This window comes from Perca fluviatilis, chromosome 5, assembly GCF_010015445.1.
Source record: "Perca fluviatilis chromosome 5, GENO_Pfluv_1.0, whole genome shotgun sequence".
Classification (NCBI taxonomy): Eukaryota; Metazoa; Chordata; class Actinopteri; order Perciformes; family Percidae; genus Perca; species Perca fluviatilis.
In genome coordinates, this window is record NC_053116.1 from 4,077,381 (window position 1) to 4,102,944 (window position 25,564).

Sequence of the window (25,564 nt, forward strand, 5' to 3'; positions counted from 1 at the left end):
CATAGGCCTTAGTGGTCCCCTAATACTGTATCTGAAGTCTCTTTTATATAGACCTTAGTGGTCCCCTAATACTGTATCTGAAGTCTCTTTTACATAGGCCTTAGTGGTCCCCTAATACTGTATCTGAAGTCTCTTTTATATAGACCTTAGTGGTCCCCTAATACTGTATCTGAAGTCTCTTTTATATAGACCTTAGTGGTCCCCTAATACTGTATCTGAAGTCTCTTTCCCGAAATTCAGCCTTGGTGCAGAATTACAGCCACTAGAGCCAGTCCCACAATGAGCTTTCCTTAAGATGTGCCATTTCTCTGTCGGTAGCTATTGAGGAGGAGAGAGGGGGGCAAGGTGGAGGGTGGTGGTGTGGCCTTGACCAACTGCCACTTTGCTTATTTGAAAGTCATGATGTCTCTCTCTCTCTCATGGGTGGGCCAAATTCTCTGGGCGGGCAAAGCAGAGAAAGGGGAGGTAACTTTGCTCCTTATGACATCATAAGGAGCAAGATTCCAGATCTGAGCTTTCATTTTGTCAAAGGCAGCTCGATTTACACCTATCGACATTTTTAGCCACTGGGGGACCATAGGCAGGCTGGGGGAACTCATATTAATGTTAAAACAACCTCATAAAGTGAAATTTCATGCCATGGGACCTTTAAATTCAATGTGTGTATTTTCACTGACTCCGTCCCAGCTCCGGCGATCCGCAGCCCTCCGGAGCAGATACGCAGAGCTTCTATTTTTGCCGGATGGGCGGAGACAGGCCTGAAACGAACTGTTGTTGGTTTTATGGTTCTATTCATAGAAACTACATCCTGTTATATCGCACGATCATACGTGACTTTGCGTGACTTCAGCTGTCAGTCATGGCCACAGCCGTTCCGCAACAAATACGGACCTGGTGGGTGTTGAAGGACGGCGGAGCACGGAGCCGACACGCAGCGGAGCTGATCCACAGCCGGTCAGCAGTTGGTGGAAATATCCAATATTCCATTAACGTGAAACAGTTTAATGAATAGACTTCAATTTTGACTGCTGAAGTAACTTTGCTCAGCTTTGTGAAGCACTTCTGTTGGCCAAGAAAAGGTTGGAACCGGGTGGCTAATATTATTATTATTATTATTATTATTATTATTATTATTATTATTATCATTATTATAAATAATAGTCAGAAAGAAAGAAAAGCCTAGCTCCATCATCAGTGGTGCAGACCAACTTTGTCACAAAGAAAGTGAAAATGTTTAGCCATATAATTCATATAATACAAACATTGTACCAAATGTAGCAAATGGATCTCGTGCAGACTGGAGATGTTTTTTTTTATCCGCTCAGCAACATCATGCTATCCACTTTTACTCCTGTGAAAAATTACTCAATGAATAGGCACTTCAGACAGTTATTCAGCACACGAAATGCATCTTGCATGGTGGATCTGTGCTGCTCGATCAACAAAATGGCAACATTGATCCCGGAGGTGGCTCTCAGCCTCATGAAGGTCCCATGCTCTGCTGGCCTGTGAGCCCGTCTTGTTCTCACTGTAATCGCCTGTGAAAAAAACAAGTTAGCGATGCTTTCGACAGAGCCGTAGCACGCCAGCAAACAGTAAAAAATACCCGACCATAAGAAATTAGCTATGTTTCCAGTGCTCGCTTTAACTTTTGGAAATCTTTGACTTCATTCTTGTATTTCTCACTGGCCACAGTATGACTGGTTTGTATCTTTTCTCTTCAGTAATGCTAAATAGTTACTGCACAAAAGGGACGATTGCTGATGTATGAACAGCATGGAACATACAGTATTTACTATTCACCTAATGCCTTCTCCATTCCCCCTAACCTCAGTAACCTGCAGGGCCCGATGGGATGTTATCTGTGGCGCTTCCAGACCCATGTGGAGATGCTAAATGTGAACTCGGATCATTTGAAGTTTCAACCGATATGTCAGCCACACATTAGGGCACACTGCTGTGGAACTCTGAAAGCCAAAGCCCCTGCAAACCGACAGTTTATACACACTTGTCTCTGTATCAAATGCCAACTCTAAACTCTATAATCTTAATTACTGAGGTTTGGCTATGGTGGCCCAAACAGCCAGTGCGCCGCCCCCTCACAACTTGAAAAAAAAAGATGTTGAAATTGTATGGAAATAATTCCCTTCATTTGAAATTGGATTAGCGTTTAAGCTAACATTTGGGTTTCACTTGTTTAGTGAGACCTCCATGCTTTCAGATGCAGAGGCTAAAGCACAGCCACCAATTTAGCTGCATAATTCTGTCTGAGTATGGAACATCCTGTCAAGTACATTTGGATGAATGGAAACAAGGAAGAGAAGAGAAGAAAAAGAAGAAAAGAGAAATCAGGTTGTAGCTCCACTTGTACAGTGTTAGTTCTGCAAACATATGTCATTTGGCAATATCCAAAACTAAAGTGGATTGTTACTCTCGAGGCATTGATTAGAGGAAGGTTCAACAGAAATCTAGTATATTTCAATTGCATTTATTGTTATTGTTTTAGAATTTATTTTTTTTCTCAAAAGGAGGTGAAAACTATGTTGTCTGGAGCAGGAAGGCCTGACTTTTGCTCCTTGGTGAACTGGGGCATTGTGGGGCATCAGACGCATCTCTTTTCATGGCTTGGTCACCAAGATCGATTAAGTGAAACCAATTGACCCACTGCGTGGTAAATGAGGGCTGGTACTTTCATATGGCTCACACAGACTCTTTTCTTTTCAGCATTGATGAAGGCGCATTTGATGTGACTGATTAATACAAAAACAAGCAACCAGCCTATCACATGATATGGAGGCTGCAGCACAGTGCATGTCAGCGGAGGACATGCTGGACACGAACCCATCAGGGCCAAGCGTTTCAGCCGCCATTCTGCTCTGCTGCTTTCTTGGAGTACCTGAGGCCAACTCAAAAGTGATTGTTAGCAGTGGTGGAAGAAGTGCTCAAGTCCTTTACTTCAGTCTTCAGTAAAAGTACTAAAAATACTTAAGTTTAATTTTACGTTAGTAAAAGTTCTGCATTGAAAATGTTACTTAATTAAAAGTATGTAAGTATCAGGAAAATGTACTTTAAGTAGTAAAAGTACTCAATGCAGAAAAATCCTCACATTTTAGAGAGAGGGGATGACATGCAGCAAAGGGCTGCAGGTCAGAGTCGAACCCGCGGCTGCTGCGTCGAGGAGTCAACCTCTATATATGTGCGCCTGCTCTGCCAACTGAGCTATCCCGGCTACAGGGGAGTGTTTTAATTCAAACCACAAGCTTTTTTCTAAACTTAACGAGGCGTTTTGGTGCCTAAACTTAACTGTCATCGCCGCATGATGCTCACTCTTTCTGGCTAAACTCAACTACCAGGGTCCCTGAAAGTAGCATTGATCAATTTGAGATCAGGGATGGGGGCAGGTTGTAACATTGATTAAAAGAGCAGGCTAGCCAAGGAGCTGCTTCAGATTGGCCTTTTCCTGTCCCCAACCTTTCTGTCTACGACTGAGGCTTTTTTGTATATATCTGTGATTCTATTGTGTTCTTTTACTGACTGCTGTACGAGTGTGTGTCAAACAATAAAAAAAAAAATAATGAAAATGCAGTAAAATGGAACTGGTAAAATGCTTCTTCTTTTTTTTTAATCCATCTGCTGATGAAGCTGATGAGTTGTGGCTGGAAGCTCCACAAAGCCCAACCAAATAAGTGGACCATGTGATGAGTTTTTTATTTTGTCAAACTGTTATTTCCAACAATAAAAATTTACTTTTAAACTCAAAAGGCTGGTAATGCTTTTTTTATGGGATACCGCGTCCCTGTGGCATGGCCTATGTGGGGCAAACAAAATGCATGTTGAAAATGGGGAAAAGGACAACATAGGTTGCAGTTCCACATAAAAATATGCAACTCTCAATTGCTTGCCCTCACGTACAAGCTTGCCTCGCACTACTTTTGTTGGTATTGAATGTGTCCAAAAGACTGCAGAATGTGGGAGGTTTGGTGAGCACTGTAGGAAGTATGTTAGGCAGTTCTGCTTCGCCCCGCCTATAGGGAGAAACTCAAACAAGACATAACAATGACACGGACCATCAGACACTGCCCTATATCACTAATCAGCACTACATCGTGGTGGGTGGTTGAGGACAACAGTATAGACACGGACACGGACGTCGTCATTAAGGCGCTTACACACCAACCAGATGGCCGACCGTCGGCAGTAGAGCCAGTCGGACTGATCAGTCTCCCCGAGTTGGTCCAAAAAGAGCCTCAGAACACACCAGACCAGACGAAATACGTCTCCATAACAGCAGGCTGCGCTAATCTGTATTGTTGCCCAAAAAAGCTGATTGGACGAACGCGTCACGTGGGTTTGTTTTCTCCGGAAATTCAAAGCCAGACTGTCATGGCGGCTCGTTCAGAATACGATCTCATATTGTACTAAAATAGTTCACTGTAACATGTTTCTGAAAACATTTTTAGCGAGAAATAGGCCGTGCAGTTGCTGAATCTGTCTTCATTTCAGATTAACAAAGGTCAGATTAAAAGATTTTCGTCAGATTTTGAGAGACTCTAGTCACACTCATCCCGCTCGCCATTTCCGGGTGAGTCCCGACTGCCCCGTCTCCGACTGAACACGTCAGGTCGGCCAAAATGAACGCCGACAGACCCCCAGACGGACGACGGCACGGGACACACCGAACAGACTTTAGTTGCTGACCTCGCCAGACTGTCCGACGGCCGATTATCGGGTTAGTGTGTCAGCGCCTTTAGTCACATCAGCAAATACATCGATGATATTACTGTACGGACAATCCCAAATCAGCCTAACACACTGCCACATGCATTTTTATGATAAATACATATTATACTGAGAGTATTTTCCCAATGAATAAATACCAAATGGCTGTTGTGTTGTGACTACTATATTATTTTTCTTTGTTTTCCTACCGTCATAAGGAAAAACAAACTTCCAACGAAAATACTTCTGAATAATACTCTTTATTAACAGCTTTCAGAGCTCTGTGGAAATACCACGCCCTTCAATATCCCTCTTTCCTTCTTTATATTTGTATTTCCAGCGTGAACATCCATCTCAGTATTGTGCACTGAACAGAGTTCCTGCTGTGAGCAGACCTACAGCAGCAACAGGAACCCTACTGGTTCACACCCTCCACTATATTGTATATTGTAGTCCCTGAAGAGATTACAATTCATTAACAGTTGATATCTTTCTACTGCTTATGTGACACTCCCACTGTATTTTCTCTACTTATAAATTATAATTTTTTCCCCATCTAGTTTGAACTTAGCGATATTAAATTAACAATTCATTACATAAACTGATAAAACTAAATATAACTGCAAGTTAAACAGAAAATTACATTATTGTTTTTTTTTCTTCAAATGTACATCTAAGGTTGCAGTTGCGCTGGTCTTGCTCCTCCCATTTTCCCTTCAGCACAACGCACGATGGCAATGGTGCTCGTCTAGTGACCATCATTGTCCGCTACTGTTCACAATGCATTGTGGGATAGTTTGAGTCCGCTATATAGGGTATATACAAACACTACAAAATGGCCCACCTCCATCCTTTGGGCCATACATACCCAAACATACAGCCTACATACAGCTTTTCCGTTTCCCTTTTTGAGTGCCATATTTGATGTTTCCCTTTTCTTATTTCCATTTTTCAATTTCATCTTTACAATTTAAACTGTCAGTTTTGAGCATTTTCATTTAAGCTTTTGCACTTTAAATTTCACTTTTTGCGTTGTCACATTTTCAAATGATCATTTTACATTTTAAATTAGCTTTTTTCAATTTCCTTTTTCTTATTGAGTTTAATTATGGCCTCATCATTCCTTGTGGTGTAGTCAAATCATAATCGTTTTAATTTTCTATCTTTTTATTTTTATTTGGACTTTTAATTAAAAAAAAAAAATGTTTCCATAGTCTACAGTGTGTCTTGTAATCCTACATCACACCTTAAACTAGGTGAATTTTGTATATTTTTGTAAAGCCTACACATATAATGCTGCATTTCTATACATGTATATCAATATACAAATTAAAAAGACAAAACAAAGCTATGCTGCATAGACAGACTTTGGAGTCCTTATAGATTTTTTTACTATACAGACCTCTTTACTATACCTTCCCACTGTCCTTTACTGTCACATCTGTGATGGATATCATAATCACACCTGGTCAACTGTGAGTCAAAATCTTTCTATGATTTATTTCTCGAAAAGCATGCGGAGCTGCAGCAGTATCTGTAGAATGCATTCCCACTGTTTTATTATTTCACTCGTGCGATATTGTGTTAACGCCATAATTTGACATACAGATTTCTGACCTACTTTACATTACATTACATATTTTTTGCTCTGCATTTTCATGCTCCATAGAGCTTCATATTTCATATCCCATGTTTCTTTTCCACTTTTTACAGTTTGCCAGTTACTGCATACTGTATTTTGCCTTTCTTTCATTTGTTTTATTTGTTCTTCAAAATATGTGTATTTTTTCTATATAAGCCTATAATAATAATAATATATTTTATTTATATAGCGCTTTACATGGTACTCAAAGACACTTAAAGACACAGTAAAACCAGCACATTTAGCACATTAAAAACAGATCAAGCAATAAAACCAACACATAAAACAAGCATATTAAAAGCAAGTAAAACAATAAAACCAGCCCAGCATGTGAGACTATTGTAGGTGGAAGGCTAATCTGAAGACTTGATTTAACATAATATAAGTGTGTGTTTGTGTGTGTGTGTGTGTGTGTTTGTGTGTGTGTGCGAGCGTGTGTGTGTGGTGTGTGTGTGTGTGTGTGTGCGTGCGTGCATCTTTATCCTTTCGTTCCCATTGGCTGCTGAAACTTGTAGGAGCTTTTCTCTCTGGAAAAAGAGAAAGCACCAAGAACCTATCGGTGCTCGCCCCCACCCCCTCCCCACCCCTCCCCACCCCTCCCCTCCCCTCCCCTCCCCTGGCGAGCCCGCCTGGTCCAGACTTGTCCGGGAGACCGTCAAAGTAGCCCAGCCTTTACACCGGTTAAATAAGCTCTATGTTAGAGACAGCACTTCCACGTTGTGAGCACATTAACGGTGACAGGATTCCCTGCCGCTCCACACACAGCGCTCCACCTGGTCCCCGAGCCCCGTGGTTCTGGTACTGACTCGGCTTTGTCTCCTCCGCCACACATCTCCACCTTCAAACACTTGTGACCAACAAGTCCAGTCTGCACTTGAACTGGACATCTAAAACGTGTCCGTATTTTTTTTTTTCTGTTTTCCATTTGTATTTTTTTTTTTTTAATGATACAATGTCGTCTTTGCCAGGAACGGTACCGCGGATGATGCGCCCGACTCCCGGACAGAACTATCCCCGCACTGGATTCCCTCTGGAAGGTAGGCTGTAAGCAGAGCCGCGGAGCCGCGGAGCCGCGGGACGGGGCCTTTTCCACCGGCGGAGAGGACATTTTGTGAGGAGACTGAAAACTGGAGAGCTCAATTTGAAAATAAAATATGCTAGACTTAGACATGAAATTCTTTACCTTTACAATAGCCAGGATATGACTACAGTCCTACCTTTTCACAGTTTATTTTTTTTTATCTGTGTGAGTACGTGTGTGTTTGAGCAGAGTAAATGGGAACAGTTTTATTTTTTTAATGAGAGACAGGAAAATGTCATTGTATTTAAACATGCAATGACAATAAAGGCATTCATGTATTAATTTATTCATCCAGAAGGCTGCTTTAACTTTTTTTTGCAGTGAAGGACTGGCATTAAATTAAGTAGCCTACAAGTTTTTTTTTTCACACTGCTAAAATTGTAATAAGATGTTACAAATAATTAGCCTGCTAGGTTAAATATTAAAGACTTCGGATGCACTTCATTTATTAATGCAGTGACCATTTTGTCAACGAATTGAAAATTAGTCTTAAATCCCAAGGAAAACCTAGACAGTCTTATAGCCATAAATGCTGGATTTCTTCAAGTGCCCTGTGCCTGGAAATCAAATCAACAGGGAGAAGCAGAGGATTAGGCTACATCAATATTTGGAAGGCGTGATGGTGAATAATAAAGGCGGACAGGAGTTCTTCACCTCCTCTAGGGTCGGCTGGCACTGTGAAGTGGCCATCCCTTAATGCCACTCTGTTAACGACATTTTCCATTATTAACATTAACATTTGTTATTTGTTTCTACAATCCAGACATGATTTACGTGAAATACTGAGGCCTAGAATAACAGCAGGCCTATGATTATGTTTAGGCCCACATTTTTACAGAAATGTTTTCCTATTTAAACACGTGTCATGACTCCTTGTGAAAGCTCCATGCTGAGTGAGCCTGTGTCGCCCGCAGTGTCCACTCCTCTGGGCCAGGGGCGGGTCAACCAGCTCGGAGGGGTCTTCATTAACGGCCGGCCGCTGCCCAACCACATCCGACACAAGATAGTGGAGATGGCCCACCACGGGATCCGGCCCTGCGTCATCTCCCGCCAGCTGCGGGTCTCTCACGGCTGCGTCTCCAAGATCCTGTGCCGCTACCAGGAGACCGGCTCCATCCGGCCCGGGGCGATAGGAGGCAGCAAGCCCAGGGTAAGAGCGAAGAACCGGAGGATTAGACCCTAATAACAATAACAATAATAATAAATTAGATATAGGCCTAAATAAATAAGATTTTCATTTAGTGTAGGCTATTTAATTATTTTGTATTTAATGCTGTTTGAGTAGGTCTTTTTTTTCCTCCCAGTAAACGTGTCGGCAGTGTGTAACATTGTGTGTGTGTGTGTGTGTGTGTGCCACCTGCAGCAGGTCGCCACGCCGGATGTGGAGAAGCGGATAGAGGAGTACAAGCGGGACAACCCCGGCATGTTCAGCTGGGAGATCCGGGACAAGCTGCTGAAGGACGGGGTGTGTGACAGAAGCACGGTCCCTTCAGGTGAGGCTTCCTCTGGTAAGCCGCATTTCATTACATCTCTCATTCTCCGCTGTTTTCCGACTCGAATAGAAAAACAAAATGTTGAAATGGAGGCCAAGGTTGGTCATTCTATTATTATTATTATTATTATTATTATTATTATTATTATTATTATTATTATTATTATTATTATGGGGCTATTATTCGGCTAGTGAAGCTGCCTCTGTGTTCGCAGTGAGTTCGATCAGCCGTGTACTTCGAGCTCGATTTGGAAAAAAGGACGATGAGGACGAGTGCGATAAAAAGGATGAAGACGGAGAAAAGAAAAGCAAACACAGCATCGACGGCATCCTGGGCGACAAAGGTAGGCCACAGGAGACACACAGCTGTAGGCTGGGCAGGCCGGCTGTCATAGCGAGGACTTGTCTACAAATTGGGCCTAAACGAGCGTTTTGTCGCTGGGGCTTTTCCTCCTTTAAGCGGTTCTCCCAGCAGACCCAGAGCCGCTCCATTATTTATGACGGGGAGCTCCCGTGGCGCTGCTAAACGCTCCATTAAAGCAGGGCTGACAGCTGACCGATGTGCCACTCAATATCAATTACAGGCGGCCTGTCTCCGGGGACAGGAACCGGAGGCCGGCCGGCTCTCAGCGGCCTGTCTGCGGGGAAAGGAGCGTGAGGCCGGGCGGCTCTCAGCGGCCTGTCTGCCGGGACAGGAGCGTGAGGCCGGCCGGTTCTCAGCGGCCTGTCTGCCGGGACAGCAGCCATTGTAGGTGTGCACAAAACCAATTCGCCATCGAATTTTTTTTTTGTTATAAATAAAAAATAATAAAGGAAGAATGCAACAACAACAACCCCATATTATATAAATGTAGGCCCCTATTTAATTCATACATCAGAAAAACACACCCCTCTTAAACGTTTTAAAGCAAGTTTTAATGAAATGTACAGAAGGAAGGAATTTGATCCGTAATAGGCCTTATGATTAAGATGGAATTTAGAGCTGCAAATTAATTATTAAATTAATCGCCAACTTTTTTGATAACCGATTAATCGAATTTCTTTTTTTAATGAAAAAACTGTGACACTTGTGTGATGTCAGCTTGTTAAATGTGAATATTTTCTAGTTTCTTCTCTCCTCTGTGACAGGAAACTGAATATCTTTGAGTTGTGGACAAAACATTTTTCACCATTTTCTGACATTTTACAGACCAAACATCATCCACACTTTAATTTACAATGAAAATAATCGGTAGTTGCAGCCCTAATAGAATTAAAGGTAGGCTACATTTCTCTGTTTATCAGTCAGAATTAGTCTATAAAATTGAGACATATTTTGAATTTGGTGTAGGCTATATATATTATAAGGTAGTTAGGCAATTACATTTTTTCCATAGAAGTTTCCCACCGTGAATACAACATTTGATATGTGGTGTTCCTGTGAGTGGAGCGGCTCTGGATCGGTTGTCTCTCTGTGGGCCTTGTTTGATTGGATCAGCTGTCCGTCCAGTGTTTCCTGACCGCTGGTTCCAAACTGTCTGCCTTTTCATGTTCTTTAAAAGATCAGCCTAGCTAGTGTCTACTTCTGTCATCCGGGCCTGGCATTTAATCATTTGAAGACTTAGCCTATTACAGCTGCTAATGAAACCGGTGTGTGTTGAATAGGCGTCTGTGTTGGAGAGGGGTGTAATAGCTCCAAGGCATGGTAAGAAATATATTTATCCCCTATCAGCCCTCACTCTCACAGTTCCAGGCACATGCATTCTGTTGAAGGGCTTTAAAGCAGATTAAATTGAGCCTTTTATTTCTTTTCACTTTCATCTTTCAGCGGCTCACTTCGTGGTGTGGTGCCCGCGGCGCAAATCTTCAGATTTTAAGGTTTTTCTCTCGTGTTGTTTAGATTGTATTTTTAAATATTCATTTCATTTGCTTTTATGGGATTGTTTTTGGAGGCATGTTGGCAGAATCTCAGGGAGAGCCGAGTGTGTTTCTGCACCAGTATTAGGCTGAATGAAAGAGTTGTGACTGTGGGCTACTGTGACTGATTCAAACACATGGATGAGTACTATTTACATTTCTCATTTTTCATCAGATAAGCTTCTGTTTTTCCACATGACATGCTGGCACTAATATACAATGGGAAACAAACTACATCAAATAAGTCAGCTTTATTTCTGTACAACCGTTAACACCAGTGACTAAATAAAAAAAAAAAATACACATAAAACAATACAAGAAAATGCATTACATGAGATTTATAATTAAATCTTTAGGATGAACCACTTTATAATTAATAGCATGCTTTTCTACTCTTCAATTTGCATATTTTGACAGATCTGACATTTGCATAAGTAATTACTCCACATATATCATCATATCTCTGCAACAAGATACTGGTTGACAAAATATGATGAGTGTCGCTCTTATGCTTTTTCTATTTTCAGTTATGATAGATGTTAATGTTTGGAAACTATAGATATGAAAAGCTGATAATCAGTATATTAGTGCACTGTAAATATGTAGGATAGTTTCCAGAATACACAGGTTACAGACGGTTGGTTGAAGTAGTAGTTTGTTTATAGAGCAGGTGTAATGGACAGGCCAGGTCACCTATCATCGCATGACTGATGCACACTCTTTTCATCTGCAGCATTTAGTCAATATGCTGTTTCCCAAAGATATACATAACCTGCTGTAGGAAGAAGAAGAAGAAAAAAACAGTGTCAGTTTTGGGGTCCAGAATAAGCCTGGTTAAAAGAAGAAAAAACGTTGACAGTGAGGATGGAGAGAGCACTTCAAACAAATCCAGTGGCAGTGACGAGAGGCGGCTTTACAGCGAGCGCAGGCGGTGGGAAGTTCTATTGCAGCTATTAATAACACTTTTCCCCGGGCATCCACACTTCCTCCATCTGCACATTCACCCAGCTATTTTGCCGGGTTGAAATTGATGGAGACCCAAATGTTGGCTGGAGATAACACAATCATCACAGCCTCGGTCCTGGGCTGTGCATCTGTGTATTAAACTGGGATTAACCTCCCCTTTCTCCCCCGCTGCCTCGCACCAAAAACTCACATTTTTAAGAGACACATTGAAAAAAAAAAAAGAGAAGACAACGGGAGCGGAAGCCAATGTGCAACATAGAGAGGAAAGGTATCAACCGTAATAATGATGACGATCACCATCATCGTCAGGATGATGATAATCGATTGATCATTGAAGTCATTTATTAAAAAGAAAAATCCCAAATGTTTTCTGATTCCATTTTCTCTCTTTAACTGAGCAGCTTTAGTTCCTGGCCTGTGGGACAGATTAGGGCAGTTTGAACTAGTCACCCACTAAACTGCAGATGGATGCTTGTCTTTGAAATTATAACGACCAAAGAAATTATTTAAATACACATGATGAATCTGTATTTAATATACATTTGTAACTGCAGCCCTAATCTTTAGAAACATCTATTTAAGAAATGAACATGTCATATTATCCATACCATAGCATCAACATATGATGTTTTTTTTTTAAATATATATTGTAATAATAAGTATTGTGATAGGCTATAGTCAAATTTCTGGATGAAAATGCCTAATCCAGAATCAAGTTCACAACTTCCTCACACTGATCAGTCCTGATCGTTGATTTGCAACACCAGAAATGTTAAAGGGGCAGGTCCCTTGGTACAAATGGTATAAAAGAAATTATGTGACAACAGACAAATTCATATGGAATGTATATCATCATATAGTCCATCCTGAAATGTTCATGAACTGAAAGTTATTAATTTAGTTATCTAGTAACCATTGGTCATGTTTTCTCAACTAATCATTCTTCAGGAGGACAAAATAATCATTTGCAGTCAGTTCTTTCATCAAAACAAATGTCACAGCAACCCAAAACCAAAGCCTTCTCAGCACCCCTGCATTTATTGCATAGCATTTGTCACCATAGGCATATTTTACAAAAAACTGGCCAGTGCATCCCACCCCCACAAACCTATTATAATGTCCTTTACATAAATATAGACATTTGTACTAAGTTGGTGCAGAAAAATTCACCAGAATGCAGAAAATGATCTTAAAGAGATCAACGCACACACCAATGCACAAGTATGAACTTCAGGCCACTTATGTAGGCTGCAGAGAAAGCTCTGCGTGTACCACTAACACTAAGTAACTTCAGTCCTGGCACCATGTAACTGCAGAAGCAGCCATTCACTGGAGCCAGGGACAGGTGGAGTAGATGTAATATATGATGCTAATATATAAGATATAGTGATAGCTGTGATCATTGGCTCTTTCAGTCAGAGAGGACCAACCAGCTCATGGTAAAGTGGTGTAGCTGTCACCGGTGATAAAGCTCGGGGCTGAGTGGAGGCAGCAGCGTGGTGCTAAATTACATCCCCGTAATCCATATCCTCTCCTACAGATGAAAGGGAAGCTGTTTTAATTTTTTGAATAAAAAGACAATATTTTGTCGTAATTTGCAAACAAGGTTCCTGATGTGGCATTTAAATGTGGGCTAAATTAGTCGTGCCATCTGGCATCTCTACATCTGTTGACAGTAGAGATGTGCAGATTACAGTAGTCCATCTTCTTGGATCTCTAGAAAACCATAATTTTTTTGTTTGTTTGCATACCAGTTTAAGATTAATAAGAGCATTTAAGAAAAGTGCAGGTTTGCCATGGCCAGGGGCACAGAATCAGCAATACAATTGATACAATATGTATTAGTATCATCAGCGTAAAGATGGGCTTCTGTCAACCATTCAAAGAAGAGACAATATCATTCGTAAGAAATGGTGAATTGGACTGGAGCTAAAATGAAAGCTTGCAGCCTTTGTTACTGGCAGAGACTCAGACTGTGCACCTCCCGCCTCCACACACCGACGCCTCTCAAACACATTATTCTGAGACAGCCAAAACCAATATTATATCATTTCTGTAAACGCACAGGATGATCAGCTGTGTCCAAAGCTTTTGACAGATCCACATAAAGGGTAGCACAGTGTTTCTTATTATCTAATGCAGATACTATATCATTTGTAGCCAAGTCGTGGTGTGATTAGCTCTAAATCCAGACTGGTGCACCCTTGAAACAGTCATTTGCTAGCAGTAGTGTGCATGCGGAACATGCGGCTGTGATGTTCCTGCAGCAGCAGTAGTAGCATGCTGACCTGAGGCAGACCTGAGACAGACTGGTGCTCTGTGTTTCACACACACACACACACACACACACACACACACACACACACACACACACACACACACACACACACACACACACACACACACACACACACACACACACACAGAGAACCGCTCCGAGGCTCCCATCCTCTGCTGCTGGGCTTATCATTTCATCACAGTTCATCATATTAGCAGGTGCCAGCGCTGCTTTCAGGCTCGCCTGTCTATTAATTAAAGCCCATTTGCTAACCCCCACCCACCCACCCACACACACACACACACACACACACACACCAATGGTGGGTGTCTGTTCAAAGGGACAGATTCTATTCTATTTTGTTTGCTCTGATGACATTCAGAAGGAATACCTCAAAATGACCATTCACATATCAATTACTCACTGTGTTGCCCTGAATTTGTGAAAATAAAAACGTTCATCGCAGGTTAGAGTTTGTAAACTGATTTTTTCATATAGTTTTGCTGTTAAGTGTGGCCCTTTATTACTTCAATGCATTAATACTTTATTTGTTTTGATTCTACATTCACAATGGAGGCATGCCACAATAACGTTTTCTTGACAAATTCAAGGCAGCGCTCGGTGAGTAATAGAGCTGCTGTGATGACTGATTAATCCATTAGTTATCAACTACTAAATTAATCTCCAACTATTTTGATAATTGATTGATCAGTATGATTAATTTTTTATGTAAACACAGTGAAACGTGTGTGATGTCAGCTTGTTAAATGTGAATATTTTCTAGTTTCTTCTCTCCTCTGGGACAGGAAACTGAATATCTTTGAGTTGGGGACAAAAAAAGACATTTGAGGATATTTTTTTAAAACACGGATCCACATTTTTCACTATTTTCTGACATTTTAAAAACCATAATCCATTAACCTAGAAAATAATCGACAGATTAATTAACAATGTAAAGAATCGTTAGTTGCAGCCCTAGTGAGTACAGTAATTGACATACAAATGGTCATTTTGACACCACATGAGTTCATCTTTCATTTGCTCTCTTTCATGCCGATAATGGGTATCAAGGTGGTGTTGCTCTATCTACGTATATGGTGACCTCTCAGCCAACAACATGTTTTAGAGAACTCAGCCTGAATGCTCCCAGTTGCAATTGATGATTGTTTTGAATATTTTGTCACTTTAGGCCAAACTCCCTGTGTTCAGGTCTCCCTCTCCTTATGTAGGATGAAGGGGTTAATTGTTGGATCAGGAAGCTGGCAGCGCTGCCTTAGAAGATCCCACTGTCATCCCCATGCTGGGAAACTGGGTCACTGTGGCAGTACAGGGAGCAGGATGAAGCAAAGACACACAGGAAATAAGAGTAGCAAGCCTAACATGTGAGCTCAAATGCTCTATTTGGTAATATGTGTAATCAACAGAGTTTTAGTATTAGCTAAAAACATCAACAGTTGAATAGTGACACACTTAATAAGGCCAATGATTAATGAGTGAGTCAATGTATCAATGTATATGGATGGTTTCATCTTCTTTAACATGTCTAATAATTCATCCCAAAAATGCACAAATTTCACATGAGGAACACATTCCACCATTTCAGAATTTCGTTTTTTAGACATTGCATGTGAAATATATTTGTTAAATATACGTACATTCAATATACATATAATTTTTAATGAGGATAATAACCATTATTAAAATGTATCATCATTTGGCAAAAGAATAAGGCAAAGTCAAATATCTAAAATCCAGCTAATGTTATGCCTGACATGATACCAAACTACTCGCTCTGAATCATTCATTAAATCAATAAACAGAAACACATTCCACCCAACCCCATGCTAATATCATATCTTAACAACATTCTGCTGAAAGCTGATTAACGCTGATTCTGAATCGATGCTCAGCTGCACCAGCACGTGGCTGCTAGGAATGTCACACATGAAATAATATGAAAAATAAGGTGTGTAGGTATCAAATGGAGAGGAAATGGCTTCAACCCAACAACAGTAACACTCTTTAAAACACAACCATTCAAGAAATAAAAACAGTTATTGGCTTTTACTTTTGCTGATCACGAGACAAACTAACTCATTGACAACATCACATTACTTTGCATTTTCACATTTTAGAGGCCAGTCGGTTAAGAGATTGATAAATGCATGTAATGAAATAAGCTTTACATCACTGTTGTAATTAGAACCTATAGTGCAGCTAATTGTACGTTTATTCTCTTTTTCAACACTCATTAGCATTTTTGTCGGGGCTGACCTACTTGTTGATTTTTCTTTATTTCTAGAAGCACTTTGGACTTGTCAGTGATGTCTTTGAGAAAACCAATAGATATATGAAGGGGAGCTGCTGAACTGAGAGGGGCTTTGAATAGGAGAATAGCAGCCCACTTCTTTGCCATGGAGTGTTCAGTAGCCATCTCTTAATCCTCCTTTCATTTCGCCGACAAATGCCAAGAATCTTGTCTGGCGACCCAATGGGAAGCTGATCAGCCAACAAAAGAGGGGCGCTGCACAAAGAGCCAACAGGCCGAACGGGGAGGAGGGCAGTCAGAGGCCTCGGCATCCCATTAACAGCCCATTTGCAAAAGGATACACACAAGACAATGGCAAACAGAAAAATCACAAAACACAGCCCAAACAATATGGCAACAGCAAATTAATAAAATGTCAACACTTTAACTGAGCCCTCGGTGAGAACCCCCACAGCTGTGTCATCCAGATAGATTATACACAGATATGTTTTTAACGAACCCATTTAGTGGTCAGGCTTTGTTCAAACACATAGAACGTTTTATAGTTACTGGACATCCCAAAGTTTCCAATTTATTAATTTATATAATTTTGAATATTTCCATTTGATGGAATGTAGCCGTCATGAAACATATTCTGGGTTTTTGATATTTTACTCAATGCAAGGACAGTTTACAAGGGGAAGGAAATGGAGGCTTTAGGAGGTTCACATGATATGTTGTGCTTGATTGGTTTGTTAGCTGCCAATGTGTCAGGATTCGGCAGGGACACATCTGCTTTGCCAAACACTGCCCGAGAGCACTCAAAGCACTCAGAGAGGCTTCTTCCTCACAGCCGGCTGCTGCGTCCAACACAGCTGGCTTTAAAGACACAAACCCTGACTGAATGAAGAATCATTCAGTCAGGGTTTGTGTCTTTAAAGCCAGCTGTCTTACATTGTCTTACAGTATTTCTGGACTTCTGTCCAGAAATACTGTAAGACAAGGTCCTTTAGCTTCCAACTTTCATTTTTACACATGAAACCAAAATGAAATACTGGATAACATCATCTGCGTATTATTAACATCTGCTGTTGATTTAACCTCAGTGTTACATACTGGACCTCATAAATATATATTTAACATTAAGTACGGAAAGAAATAATGTAGTTACAAGCAGCCAAAGTATTATATCAGTGGTATAAATGATCATATTTTTTGAAAGACAGCTGGATATTGTGTTTTATAATTTTTTTTAAATCCTATCATTAGCTGTTTTTTCAAAATTTTTCGTAATCTAATAAAAAAAAAAAAGAATTGGTCCAATATAACTGTAGAGATCGTGTGTATAACTGAGTATATCATATAGTATTCATATTATCAGTGAGTTCCCATGTTGGGGGAAATGGTTGAAGGAATTCTTTTAGCGAGTGACTAAATGCATCTCTGAAATCCTGTTTGAAATTTCCATACAGAGGGCCGTGTGCTTGGATCTATTAGATGGCTTATTCATGGATTTCTCCATCAATTCACGGTGGAAATCACATTCACCAAATGCAACCATCCAGTGTAATTGGCTAGAAAATGACCTTAAATATAGCGAGATTACAGTGGCATAAAGGCCCGGCAGTTTTGGGGGGGTAGAGTAAATGTTCACGCTACTGAAAGGTATGAAAGTGGATTAATGGCCATCTCTCCGTCACTGCATTAGAATGATCTGAGCCACATATTTAACACACTGATGATGGGAACTGAGCATTGTTCACAATAGAGCAGGGAGCACACTCTGCACCCAGCTTACGGAGCTGATCTCACACTATCTTCTGGCTTTTTGCTCTCATCACTTGTTATTTATTGGATTGTATTTCATGTAATTGTTTGGAAATATGAGCTTGTATGTTTGATTAGGCTTTGGCAGTATTGAATTAAATATGAATGAATATTTTGAACAGAAACATATTATGATTATTATATCAATATGCAGCTAGGTGAAAAATGAAAGTGAGAGGCTGTGTGTTGAGCCAGCTTCAGTGCTGCTGCTTCAGTGTGTGGAAGATAACAGATCATCCAGTGTTCTGGTATGGGGGTGGAAAGCGCTGACTAAGGGCTACGTTCAGACTGCCTGCGGCGGCCTTCCTCGGCCTGCGGCGGCCTTCCTCGGCCTGCGGCGGCCTTCCTCGGCCTGCGGCGGCCTTCCTCGGCCTGCGGCGGCCTGCCTCGGCCTGAGGCGGCCTGCCTCGGCCTGAGGCGGCCTGCCTCGGCCTGAGGCGGCCTGCCTCGGCCTGCGGCAAAAAGTTGAGACCGACTCAACTTTTGAAGAAACACACCCCCACGTCACGTTGCGGGGCGGCTGTGGCTCAGGTGGTAGAACGGTCGCCTACCAATTGGAAAATTAGTGGTTCTATCCCTGGTCCTGCAGTCTACATGTCGAAGTGTCTATGGGCAAAACACTGAAACCCGAATTGCTCCCGATGCTGCGCCATCGCATTGTAAATGTGTGTGATTGTTTATCTGATGAGCAGGTGGCACCTTGTGTGACAGTGTCGGCCACAGTGTACGAATGGTGAATGGTTCCTGTTCTATGTAAAAGCGCTTTGAGTAGTCGTTAAGACTAGAAAAGCGCTATATAAAAACAGTCCATTTACAGTTGTGTAACCTGCGATCAGAGTGATCAGCGCGATCAGAGCGATCAGAGTGTTTTGAGCTATGGTTTGAGGCGGTGTGAGAGTTCTGTACAGGAAACAGGAAACATCATTATTAATAATAATAATAATAATAATAAGCACACACTGACGTGTCAGAGCAGGAAAACCCAACCTCCAGTAGCCATGTACTGTGATAACCAATCAGAGCAGAATATATAACTAGTCTCATATGACAGCATCAGCTCTATATGTGCTCCTTTAAAGTTTGAAGCATTTACCCAAATACAGAGGGTTTGAATATTAAAAAAGAACAATATAATTTAATAATGTAGTGAGCGTGCTACAGACATCCTGATGGTTATATTGAGTGATTGTTTTTTATTGGACCGTGATTCTGTCCTTCAAACTAAATGAGTCACACTCCATTTTATACACCAAAACAACCCTTTATGAATGTGGCATTTGATTGGTTGATTGCTGTTCTGTCCATTTAAAGACATAAAATAATATAAAAGCACATAAACACTGTACTGTACTAACTTTCATCAGTTAGATAACATGCCAAGAAAGGAGATCATATCACTCCTTTGTTAATGTCTTTACATTGGCTACCTGTTTATTATTACATAATTGATTTTAAGATTTCACCACACACACACACACACACACACACACACACACACACACACACACACACACACACACACACACACACACACACACACTCAATCACACCCTCTCACTCACACACTCTCTCACACTCTCACTCACACATTCTCTCACACACTCACACACACACTCAATCACACACACTCACACACTGACACGCTCTCACACACACACTCTCACTCACACACACACACTCACATACGCACTCACACACTCTCACTCACACACTCTCTCACACTCTCACTCACACACTCTCACACACACTCACACACACTCACTCACACACACTCACTCACACACTCTCACACGCTCTCGCTCACACACTCTCGCTCACACACTCTCACTCACACACACACACACTCACACACTCACTCACAAACTCACTCACACACTCTCTCACTCACACATTCTCACTCACACACTCACACACTCTCACTCACACACTCACACACTCAAACACTCTCACTCATACACTCACTCACACACTTAATCACACACTGTCACTCACACACTCGGAGAAACTCGCCAGCCTTTCTTAGAATCACGTTCGGCAGGTTGATATGTGTGAAACTCGTAACGTGTTTGTTGTATGTTTATCTTTTTCCCCATTTTGGTTCATTTTGTAATCTCTGGTTTTGATAAGTGCTTTATAAAGAAATATTATTATTAATAATTAATACGATTATAACATTATTATTATGCATTATATTATTAAATCAAACGGAAGCCAATTTAAAATTTAGAAACATTACAAAAAATTAACAAAGCTGTCTTCAAACATTATTTGTAAGATAGAGAATATGATTGTTTTATGTGATAACTGGAAATGTACAAATAAAGTGTTAAAAAAAAGCTGTCTTCAAATAATTAATTTTTATTTAATGTATCAGGCCATTGCCACAATGTTGCAAATCAGTGAGAAATAACACATTTTCAGGGTTTCTGCATCAATTTGATAAAGTACCTTTATCAGATTTTAATTAATTTCAGTTTATAATTCAGATAGATGTCTTATTTTCCAGAAAACTCTATAACAATATCGCAAAATAAAATGACATGCAGTCTATTAATAATGCACACTCCTAATGTATTCTGAGATGGAATCAGAGCCTTCACATCAACAGTCCACAGTATTTCCAGCTGGGAGCAGCGCCTCCATTTCTGTTGTGCATTGCATTGTGGGACAACAGTGTCCATCAACACCACACCTCAACAAGTCACCATTAGTGTACAAGTCAGATGATTTCAGTTCTTCACTCTCAGACAGTGACACATCTCTCACTGATTCTTAATGTAAAATCATCTTTCCTGCTTCAAAACAACATGATCTGGGAACAAAGACCGTGTGGATTTACCTCATGACTATCAAAACACCTTCTAATTAATTCAATTTATCAAAAGTGATTAATGCGATTAGCTCCAAAATGTACAGGAGAGTACATTTTGTGTATATTGTCGGTGAGAGTATCTTGGTTATCATCGTATCCAAACGATGTGTCTCTGGAAGAAAGGCCAGACCATGTGATCATACAGCCGGATCTGAGCAGGAATCAATGAGAGCTTCACGTTGGAAAACTGGAAATAACACTTGGCATGAAGACAGAGCTTTAAAGTCAGCATCGTTCAGCATTTTGAGCCCTGTTCAGACGCCCATAGATGAGCATGTGGACACAGAAGCCCCTATGTCTGTGTCCATGCATGATCTGCTGATACATTAACAGCTGCTAACAAGGAAAAAAAAATCTAAAATCGGCTAGGTGGCCTGTCGGTTATTTTGTGCTACCATTTGCCATTGAAGAAGTTGATGAACTCCTCCAAGTTTATTAAAGAAAAGGAAACAATATGAACCAAAGGCTTGAGGCAAGCAGGCTGACAGTTTATAAAGTGGCGGCCATTGTGGCCTGAAGGCAGATGCATGAATACCTCTGAATAGACTCCCTCAAAGTGACACGATTGAGCTCGACAACAGCAAAACGCTGAAAGGAAAGCTTCTCCTCTGCGCTGCCGAGCTGATTTCTAATGCTCCTGCCTTGAATGAATGTACATCAGCAGTGGGAGGGTTTGCTGTGGTCCACTCACTACACATTTTACTGGAGTCTGGGTGGAAGTAAAACTGTGTGCCTCCTACAGCCACTCCAAGCAGCAGGGGTCTTCATACTATTAAATATAAAGTGAAATAAGCTTACAACATACTGTTACGTCTGTAGTTGTTGGTCTTTTCTGAGCTGCTCATGTTAAAATGATTTCAATTCATTTGATGAAAAAAAAAATGTTTAGGAGAGATAAAATAATCAATGAGAAAACAGATGAACTCAGGCCACATTTTCATGTTCTTGCAGCTGAAAATGTGCAGTTAAGAAAACATTTTAAGGGCTAACTTTGTTTTTTTTCAACCTGGACCCTATTTTCCCATGTTTTTGTGACTGATGGGAACAACACCTTTTGACATTGGTCCAGTATGAAGCAAGACAGCTGCAGTCAGCAGTGGTGAAACAAGCTGTAATGTAATGGTAATGGGCAAAGGCCCATTTTGAATTTCAATCTCCTAAAAAATCTGTTTTTGTCACTAACAGGCTCAGATTATTATTCTAAGTGTCTGACAACATTATGGAAAGGATCCCTACGGAGATAGACCTTTTTGGTTAAAGAGTAAGATCCTTTTAGTTTAACGTGAAACAGCCCCGAAATCACCATCACCAAACTCCACCAGACTCCATGTAAATAATCATGACTTTTATCATCGTAAAAACACACTTCATTCAAAGTGGACAGAAACAAAATAAATAAATATTGAAATAAACCCTTAATTCACCCATTTACATGTGGAGATATGCTGGCTCTATACATGCTAAAAGTCCTGATTATAATTATCCCACTTATCCCATGAAAAGATAAACCAACCCTGTCTGTATCTACTGTGTGTATCTCCTCTTCCTCTGTGCAATAGAGCAGCCACTGCTGCACTGGCTGACACAAACACTCACTAGAGAAGCAAACGTGGATTAATCCGCCGCTGAAAATAGTCCCCAGCAAAGTCCCTATTTCTAACTGTTTGAGTAATGTTTCCAAGCAAGCCAGATAACGTCATGATGACGTTGTGATGCCTTCTGTCAGTGAGGTTCAGGGCTTGGGCCAGAACACAGCTGATGCAGGGATGATTAGGACATTATCACAAGGACTAAATCAAGCCGTAGGACTGGCTGTAGGCCGTCCCCCTGGTTTCCCCTATGCCCATGCCCTGCGCTCTTGTTGGCTGTAGCTCCCCCGGCAGAGTTCCCGCAGGCTCCAGATATTTAGCCTGCTAGATATCCTGAATCTGCAAAGGCACCAGCGAGCCATCTTGTCTCACTTTTTTGAACAGTTCAGGGGTGGAAAAAGGGCCATCCACTCGAGCGTGTGCACCTGAATGATCTTTTAAATGAAACTATATATTTGTTTTAGGTGTTTTAGTCTTCAGAAGGAACCAGTGGGCTTGGAGCTGAGAAAGACAGACTGAGTGGGGAAGACAGACAGACGTTTGGGTCTGCACACAACAAGAAAAATATAGAATGCTTTCAAACTTGCTCCCAATTTTTTACTGGATTAGTGCAAGGGTTTGAGGGTGTAAGGGTTTGCGAAATGGACAAATCAAATACAACAATAACTGTGATCTTATTGCTTTCATTGTCCAAAAAGTATCAATCACAAGCTAAAGTTAAAATCATATTTTTATATATAAAGTGTATGTTTTCAAGTATTGAATACCTTGACAAATGTTGGTAACATTTTATTTGCTATTCAGTTGCAACCCTATATGACACAAAATACTTCTAATTCTTAAAGTCAGTGAGATTTCCTGCGATGTTTTTCAGCTTCTCTTGTCCAACGTATAGGTAGCTTTCACTGCCAATTTGAATAATTTGAAATAGCGCAACGAATTTACAGTTCCCTCTAGTGTTTCTACATAGATGATTTTATGACCCCGTAATGTAACAGCAATGTATTACACTTTTATGAGCGGCCCAGATTGGCATGAACACATCAGCAGAAGGATGGCCCTTTTTTTTTCCCCTGGAGTGACAAGCAGCAGATGAAAAGCTCACCTATCCCTCCATCTCTTACAATTGTATCAGAGAGCATTTCAAAGCTTTTCAAGCAGAATCTGTAAAGACGTTCAACAAGCTCAGATCACTTCATTTTATTTGCGCTGCTCTGATTGTTAATCTACTTTCTTCCAAAATAAGATTATTCTATTGCTCTTTAAAACTTTCTGCAATTGCTTTCTTTAAGCCTGCAGCTGTCCACTGAGAGCTTTGCTGTGTCCAATATATCTTAAGAGGGCCTCTTATTATTATATTTGCTCCCAGCTCTAATCTTTATCAGTGTTTATATTGACAGTCGGCAATTTTTGTTTATGCTATTTTTTATCTACAAAATAAAGACACGTGCATGCCAGTGCCTGGGGAGGAAAGAAGATAAAGACTTTGCATTAATAACAGTTTGCTAAGACATAATGCCCTGATACAGCCAGCATCTTTGTGTGGGCTGGATTGAGTTCAGTGCCAGTTCTATGGAGTGTTTTCGCCTGTAACAGATCCTATAGCTTTCTGTGAGACCATATATTTATGGCTGCAGTCAAGTTTTTTTTCATAGGCAAACAACAAAAGTTGGGATTTTTCCATTCATTCTTTTTTTTTTTTTTTTTTTACGCACAGAAAGTGTGCAGACTCCCTAAATCTTTTGGCAAATATTTTACCCATCATTGTAAAACTGCCTACGTTGCACACAGTCCACTCCTGATGCTTACTATACACTTTTGCTGTATTTGTTGTGACTAAATACCATTGTGTTGGAGCTGTATTGGAACAAAGGCGGGAACAATGCTGAAGTGTGTGAATGGGAGCGTGTGCAGAGGCAGAAGCGGCGGCGGCGGCGCTGCAGCGCTGCTCTCACTTGGGCTTGAATTTGTCGCCTTTGTTGAGGAGCGGCTCCTGTTGCCAACTGGCAGATTTTATTTTACTTTCTTTTGTGCTCTTTGAATACATTTTAAAACTTTGTCTTTGGCCTCAATTAGTCAAATTCTCATACCTTCAATTCAAGGCCCTGTGTTGTTGGTACATGCATTAAAATCTGCAAGTTAAATGAAAATATGCCATGGCAGCAAAACTGAAATGAACCTGCAGCTGATATTACAGTAAGCTGTGTTACGTAAAACATATTCATTTTATAAAAACCTTAGGGAGTAACTGAAAGCTGTTTATCCATAGAACACATTCTGTAGAGTTTTGTAGAAAATGTAGTCACATTTCCGTTTCAATAGGTGACACGAGTGTTCTTAAATTTGCATTGGCAGGAGCCAGTGAATTTATAAGACATAAAGGTTTGGGAAATGTATGACCGTAGCAGGTGCTTCTGCGGTATTATTACCGAGCTTCATTTAGACTCTACTTTATTCGTGCTGATAAATGCTGTTGGACAGGAATTTAAAACTCTAATATGTTAAAATGCAGCAATACCTAAATAAAACAAATCTGTTTCAGGTTCTAACAACCTCCCCCATCTATGTGTTCCATGTCATGCCTCGGCACCATTTGACCTCTTTAACTCTTAAATATGCTTGGCTGCTCAGCTTTAGTGACTCTGGAAGTGTTACTGAAGTTGTGCAGAGTGCGGCGGGGCTGCTCCTCTTTCATGGCCAGCAGCCCCCTGAGGTGCTGCCTCTTATTGGCCCTGAAAAGCCCTGGGCAGCTGACCAGAAAGAGGCGTCCAAAGAGCCTTTACAGCCAAGACATGACGGCTAAAAGAGCCACAGCCAGCAGCTCTCCAGTTCACTATGGCCCCCATCTATTCACATGCCTGCCGCCAGCGCTGCTCAGCTGCTGAGGACCGCCAGCAGCCTAGAAGTGGACATTGTGATTGTAGTCTTTTACTGCTGGGAGTTTGTACTAGGGC

At 40.9% G+C, this 25,564-nt stretch overlaps 1 protein-coding gene across 2 annotated transcripts in view; it reads left to right on the forward strand.

The window, feature by feature from the left end:
- The first annotated feature begins 7,313 nt into the window (after positions 1–7,313).
- Positions 7,314–25,564, forward strand: part of LOC120559787 (paired box protein Pax-7-like) — a 95,643-nt gene continuing 77,392 nt past the window's right edge. The window contains exons 1-4 of one of the 2 annotated variants that reach the window (XM_039801806.1): positions 7,314–7,398; positions 8,357–8,592; positions 8,806–8,950; positions 9,150–9,278. In XM_039801806.1, the coding sequence (XP_039657740.1) occupies positions 7,314–7,398; positions 8,357–8,592; positions 8,806–8,950; positions 9,150–9,278 (595 nt within the window). The remainder of the gene's footprint in view (positions 7,399–8,356; positions 8,593–8,805; positions 8,951–9,149; positions 9,279–25,564) is intronic. The other variant, XM_039801807.1, reaches the window with a different exon arrangement.